This window comes from Penaeus japonicus, unplaced genomic scaffold, assembly GCF_977035675.1.
Source record: "Penaeus japonicus unplaced genomic scaffold, GWHDUDI00000001_assembly GWHDUDI00000026, whole genome shotgun sequence".
Classification (NCBI taxonomy): Eukaryota; Metazoa; Arthropoda; class Malacostraca; order Decapoda; family Penaeidae; genus Penaeus; species Penaeus japonicus.
Window position 1 is genome coordinate 8,638,264 of NW_028234428.1, and position 7,500 is coordinate 8,645,763.

Here is a 7,500-nt window from a genome sequence, read left to right on the forward strand (position 1 = left end):
TTCTGTATAAAAGGTATCCTAGGGACCATAGTAGTTAAACCGGCTCGGTGTAACCTAAAATACTACTTAATTTATGATTTTAATTTCTACCTTGTGAAATCCAAAATATCCCGTCAGAGCAGACCTTTATAAAATCTTCGTCTCCCTCTAAATATTCGTGTTCTGCTCTTGTTGGTAACATCATACTCAATACCAACATGCTTACATGGTCAGTATTTTATTCCAACATCTGTCTTATGATGCCACTGACGAACAAAGTTCATTGTGACAAATGTAGAAAATGTATAAATGGGAATGGATAACTTCAAAACACAAGATATGTAATTGGCGTATTTTAATTAAATCTCTGTAAAGTCATGCATATTTTTTTGATTTTCTTCTAAATCAAATGAAGTATGTGTTTATGAACAAACTGACAAGTGGGGAAGTCGGCATCGGGGAATGTGTGCCAGGTATAACCTTCCCTTGTCGTCACACTGGTCAGGTCCGGCATTGTCCGAACGTTGAATTTCCTAAAAGGATGAAGAGGAACAGAACTTGTCTCTTATTGTAACTCTTAGCAATAAACCGTTACTGAGAGGTAACTTCCAGTCTCCTTGGCTTGCTAACAAAATGTGAACGCCGACATGTCTTCGCTATGTTTTTATTGCTCTTGTCTGCATCATTCACTAAGCCATTTCCAAGCACCCAATTTCCAGTTCAGTTCACTGCCAAAAAGAACATTAAAACGCGATCAGTTGCTCAAAAAAGGAATAAATGTTCTCATGTAAGAATGAGAACCTCAAGTGTTTACGATATGATCTTAGTATTGATGCTGGAAGGGTTCTACTTATTCTGTACAAATCATAAAAAAGGCCCTTTTTCTAGATGTTCGAGAATAGTGGCGTTTACAATTTCATAATTTCTGCAGAAGTCCTTTATAGTTAATGTCTCCTCTATAAATGAAGTAGTATTACCGAAGCATATTGTATAAAGTTGTATTAAAATGAGTCTTCCTTCTCAATAGGGTCTTGTAAATCTTAAATATCTAATGACACAATGTACATTCTTTAGTCCTATAATCACAGCTCAGAACTACAAGACAAGAATACATTCCTAATCTTATACACTATGGATTTCCAGATTTCCAGATTTACACGGGTGAAAATCTCGACTCAAAATCAGATTCTAGAGCTAGGTAATAGTACAGAAACCGAGATTTTCAATTCCGTTCTAGATATAGTCCTATCATTTTGCCTTCAATCATCTCATACTCTTCATTTTTGTTGAGTAATATATACTTTAAATAAAGTTTTTAAAAGACCTTTTTGACGTAAGTCAATAAAAGACGGTTTTTATTTCTTAAAAGTTTTATTATCATTGTTTTATTTTAGTTTTACTCGCCAATTTAAGGTCACTCATTCTAGATGAGACATGATCTTAAGACTGGCGTTACAAAAAATAAAATAATATCGTCATCTTACTCTTATCATGCGACTAAACAATTTCATAAACATTCATTACAAATCTCTATTTCTATGTTGTGCTCAGCACTTACTCAAATATATTTTCTATATTTAACTTTGTTTTTTCTGTTGCGATACTACAGAACTTTGAACTACGAAAGTGTCTTTCTATGTTGTGATACTTGTTTACAGGAGTGAAACTGGTAATGCTTTCTAACCAAAAATAGGTTAGTTAAAGTTAGAGGTAACAGGGGTTAAGGAAGAGTTAACTTCCTTTACTGTTCTATGATGACTAGTCTCTTTTTGCAGGTTGTTGGGATTCCAAGGCTTCTCGCAATGACGGACCGAAAATGTCTGCCGCAAAGGGATCCCCTTTCAAAATCTTATACTGATAACTCTCGTTCACTTTTGGAATAGTATCTTTGCGCAGACAGAGTCGAAAATGAATTGCTTGTTTAAGTAGGTCCTTGATATGGAACGTTAAGGACTGTGCTGCATCAAGCATTTGCTGTTGCAAGAGGCGAATCACAGATACTGCATCCAGCTCGGGGTCCGATTGCAATTTTTCAGCCATCCTGCCAGCAAAGTCTGAACCATACGCCAGAGCAGCCTGAACTGAACTCAAAGCCAGAGTTGACTGTCGAGTTCTTCCATCTGCCTCTACATAATGAATCCGAGGTCGACGCAGGTGCGCAGGAATGGTATCCATTTGGATAGGAGGAGCAGACAGGAATCGGAAAGCCTGGGCATAAGCTGATGACCCAGCCATGGAATTTATCCCAGTGAATCCTGGCGGCAGAGACAACATCTTGGGTGCATATGCATCAGCCACAGACCTCCATAGATCTACAAACTCTTCTCCAAGTGCTTTTAATACAGGAGAGGGCTCTTGGTGAAAATCTACATCTACCCCATTTGACGTAGGAGAAAGGGCTACAGTAACATTGGCTTCTTTTTCTGGGAAAAGTTGATCTGCCTCAGCCAAAGACTGCTTGAGCATGTTCAAAGCAGCCTTCCACGACTGACTTGAACCATTGTCTGTTGAGGGAACAAATCTACATTTCATGACGCTGTTCCCAGAATTCCGAGTGATTTGAAACTCAACATTATCAATTGGTCGACGACATATAGCACCATTTTCATCCAAATATGGTTTAGTAGCAACTAGTTTACCACCAACCATACTAACATTCCAATCTGATGGCACTGGAAACCATATACCCGGAAGCGAATTCCCTGTCCCCTCTGCAAGCACACCGATGGCAGGTGGTTTATCTGGAGTTACAGGAGGTGGAAGAGGCATATTGTATGACTCAAAGGAGGGGGAAGGAATGGTGCTGGAATGTACAGTGTCATGCTGTAACCCAGACGAGCCTTCCTTTGCTGACAGCGAGTGATCTAAGGCAGAATGAGGAGAGATGTTTCTTTTCCTTTTTGGTGGCGGCAAAGGTGAGCATGATCGAGCCTCCTTACCCCTCCTGGCCCGAGACGATCGAGAAGAATGAGCTCCTGGCAAGTTTTGTAAGAGGTCTTCACTGCACTTCTCCTGGAGAACTTCAGTGACATATTTATATACTATGTCTCTGAAATTGTCCTGAGATAATGGATTTTCTTGAATGGTATCAGACTTGGGAGGGTTGGAGGGCTGTTGGGCAGAGGTAGCTTTAGGAACCTCGCTCTTTGACCGCATGTAATCTCTGTTCAACTGAAGTGTACATCTTAGCTTGTCATCTGCCCATTTCATAACAATGCCCTTCCTTGAAGCCCACTTTTTGGCATTAGTGAAGCGACCTTTTAGTGCCTTCCAATGGACAGATTTCTTGTCAATGCTCCCTGCTCTCAGTAAAGCCTTAACATGCGGAGAACAGATACGACAAGCCTGAGGGTTAAATACTCCAGACTTTGAGCAGGATGCGTGAGCCGAGCACTTGCGATGCCCATCTTCTCTGATTGGTATTAAACAACAAGAGCACTGAGCTGCCTTCTTTTTCTTTCTCTTTCTCCTATTTGACCGCGCACCATAATTTGACCCAGTGGACTCGTCCGAGGAAGATGACGAAAAGTATTCTTGTGAATGGAGTGGAATGCTTGCCTTTTCATCCACCAGCTTATCCTGCGATAACTTGGGTTCAGCTGCTGCTACCTGTGCTGCACCGCTTGAATGATAAGGATCTTTCAGTATCTGCAGTTTGTGCCCTAACTTTTCATCCAGCCAGCCCATGGGAAGGTTCCTTCTGGAAGCCCATTTTGTCGCCACTAGGAAGCGATTCTTCAGCTTCTTCCAGTGTTCAGAGTCCTTATCAATAACTTCTGCATCCAGCAATGCCTGCACACTAGGACAGCAGATATCACATGACAGAGGATCAAAATGGCCATTTCTGGAGCACTGTGCATGAGCTGAGCACTCAAGGTGTTCGTCATTGCTCCTTTGGCATGAACACTGGGAGCACCGGTTCACTCTTACCTTCGCCTTGGACTTTTTCATTGGCAATTTAGTCTTCTTTGACCGCAAATTAAACTTCTTTAACTGCCTATATGGCTTTGAGGTTGAAACAGATGAGGTCAGCTTTGATGAACCCCGCTGTCCCTGGTCACTATCAGCAAAAGCCAGCTGAAGGAGAAGAGAAGAAGAATACTTGTGTTAACATGAAGTGAACAAACGACCTATAAGAAGTTTTGTCATAAACCAAAATGATCTGCTCTTTGGAAGAAGTTGTTTCTAAACGTGGAGAACTTTTCAACATAACGTTGGGCTCAATTCTACAATGTATCCATGTCACTGCTCATAAAAAGCAAACTAAAAATACACAAAAGATGTCCACTAAGAAAATCAACTCAATGCAAACTATAATTCTTCGCTAATAGAATCAACTAAATGTTCACTAAAACAATTCAGCTCATAATATACCATGGTTATATGAATACATATATAACATATATACATTAAAGAAATGTATTTCTCTATCATAATTTATTTTCTTTTTTGCTTTCTGATAGTAATGTTTAGGTTTGTTCTTCCTTTGTGAGGTACTAAGAAATTCAAATAGAAGAGTAAATGAGTGGCTGATCATAAAACCATGATCTATATCAATGCTGAAGGCCTACTGTATGAAGAAATTCAGATGCAAGTAAATTTATAACCACCCAAAACTTTGATACAAAACACACACACACACACACACACACACACACACACACACACACACACACACACACACACACACACACACACACACACACACACACACACACACACACACACACACACACATACACATACACATACACATACACATACACATACACATACACATACACATACACATACACATACACACACACACACACACACACACTCTCTCTCTCTCACACACACTCTCACACACACACTCTCACACACACTCTCACACACACTCTCACACACACACACAAATGCACAGAATATAGTGATATAACTAGGATAATATGAAAAGAAAACAACAGCTTGTGAATCGAGAACCCAAGATTAACAAATAAAAATAACCAACACTGTGGATGTACTGGCCGGATAAGTGAAGACATATTCTTTACCTGCCCATAAACTATGACATGCAATGCTGCAACTGCGACTCAAAGACTTCCATCTCACCATGCAAAGGAAAGAGGAACACAACCATGCAATCAAGAGAAAATAGCCATGAACAAAAATGAATAAATTATTAAATAATGATAATGATAATAATCACAGTATTAAGAAGGATAATAATAATAACCATAGTACTAATAAGGATTATAATAATGATAATAACATCAATGCCGTACTGAACCTATATGAGCGCTTTTTACCCGCTCGCTTCGACAGGGTGATAATCAGAGGTTTTTGTATTTGTTTACATTATTTTCATGTGATTAAAAATATGTCTATACAAATGGACCTCCTATGATTATGTGCATATATAATGATGTAAATCATTCCTTTTGAGGGAGAGATCTTGAGTGAAATATTACGCTGATATGATAGGATGTCAACCATCAACCAGCACGAATGGGTTAAAAATAACAAATCACTTTAATCTCACCAGCTGTTTGCCATTCAAATCACTACAGTTATGAAAAGGTTACAAAATGCTTAGACTGCTGCACAATGGCTTCAAAGGAGTCAGACATTAATCTGTGATGCGTTATTTTCCCAGCTACTTGTACAATTATGTTAATCTATCCATACATTTCTATATTCAAGCAAAAACAAAAAAAAAAAAAATATTCATGCTTATGAGAGGCTATTCTGCACAATATATATTAGCCAATATATATTCCTCTGCAAACAACAAGCAGGTCACTAGTTTAATTTTCCAGCCAACTATTCCTAAAGCCTGGCAGCTCCACATAAATCATACTTACTCTGGGTAACATATGAAATCTATATATTACAGTTTAGTGACTCAAAATACAACTCTGTACAGTAATACTTTCTTCAAAGTTAATCATTTAAGATCATTACATTCATAAATTCATGACTTATTTTCATTCTTTGTGATTCTTCATTATCATTGTCCCCTTCTCCCCTCTTTCTCCTTGTACAGAGAGAAAGAGAGGGGAAAAGGATGGACACTAATTATCCACCGCACAAACCCACCTTGGTGCTATATTTTGGCAGTTCAGGGGATTCACTCTTCATGTTGAGGAACTCAGCATCAATGTGGAGTGGGTCATCCTCCATGGTGATGATATTTTCGTCTTCATCCCCATCCTCCTCCCCATCCTCTTCGTCGTCATCTTCATCATCCCCATCGATGTCATTATCATCCGAGTCGACATAATCCAAAGGCTCTGTGAACAGTGTAAGAAAGTCTTTTAATTTCCTAGAAAGATACAAGATATGGGCACATTGTACAAAGCAGAGCAAAAATTATTCTAGAAAAAAATCAAAACTATCCATATTGTACATAACTGAAATAACTGCATATCAATGTACACTAAATATGCTTTTTCTCATCATATGTGCACATAAATATATCTTTTATTGTATGGAAGCAGAACAAATTAAGATTAAAAAAGGAAGAGTGGAAAGAAAGAAGAGAGGGAATGAAAGGATAAGAGGTAGAAAGAGGGCAAAGAAAGAAGAAAAAGCTGAATCATGAAAATATAAATAAAAAATTCTACAATTAAGCAGCAGCTTATTATTCAAATGTATATATTCCATCAAAGGTTGCTCTGTAAGTGCTAATTTCACACAAAATCAATAAATGTGGTGCTTACATCAAAAGCAATAACTTTAATACTCACCATCCTTTACATCCATCAAACCAACTTCAATCATGCTGCTGGATCCATCAAATGCATCACTGCCCTGAAACATGACAATTTGATCAGCAAAATAGCCTTCCTGAAATTAAAAAAAATAATATTAGTAATAATCATAATAATTTCATCCATCTCAAAAGGATATACTATCAAGAAAAAAAGAAAAGAAAATGTATGTACTAGTTATGCCTATCATAGTGACAAGTAGACCAATGATTTTTCGAGAATGTAGTTGCGTGTAAAACCTTACTGGCAATACTGTCGCTCCTAAACCTTATAACTGGAAGTTTTAATTGCCATTTATCATTCAAATTACTGAAAACATGATCTTATGATTATATCATAATGACATTAGTATCACTCTAAGCATGAGTAATATACTGAACATAGTGACCTAATTTCATCAATAATACCTCATCATAATGATTATACTAATGAGAATTATGATCATGACAAATACCTGTGTATAAATAGAAACACAAGCAGGAACACCCTCACATTCAAACCTCATGGCACTGATACGAGCCATTCCACACCATTAAGACAAGTTAATAATAATAAATAAATAAAAATACATAAACCCTATTTTTGACATTTGAATCGTAAAAATTCATCATCAGTGTTTGTCAACAGTAAGATCTCCCTGGAACTAAACAGACCAATAGCTAATTACATCTTATCACAGGTTTCAATAATATGGTAAGATTATCAAAACCATATCTACATTATCATCAGTACAGTTTAATGCAAAATGCTCATGAATGTAATCAAC

At 37.6% G+C, this 7,500-nt stretch overlaps 1 protein-coding gene across 2 annotated transcripts in view; it reads right to left on the reverse strand.

The window, feature by feature from the left end:
• Positions 1 to 1,331: 1,331 nt before the first annotated feature.
• LOC122256612 (uncharacterized) overlaps positions 1,332 to 7,500 on the reverse strand; it is an 8,873-nt gene continuing 2,704 nt past the window's right edge. The window contains exons 4-6 of one of the 2 annotated variants that reach the window (XM_086551944.1): positions 6,711 to 6,774; positions 6,061 to 6,254; positions 1,332 to 4,056 (exon numbers count right to left, since the gene is read on the reverse strand). In XM_086551944.1, the coding sequence (XP_086408070.1) occupies positions 1,738 to 4,056; positions 6,061 to 6,254; positions 6,711 to 6,774 (2,577 nt within the window). In that variant the 3' untranslated portion in view covers positions 1,332 to 1,737. Of the gene's footprint in view, positions 4,057 to 6,060; positions 6,255 to 6,710; positions 6,811 to 7,500 lie in introns of both variants that reach the window. The other variant, XM_086551943.1, reaches the window with a different exon arrangement.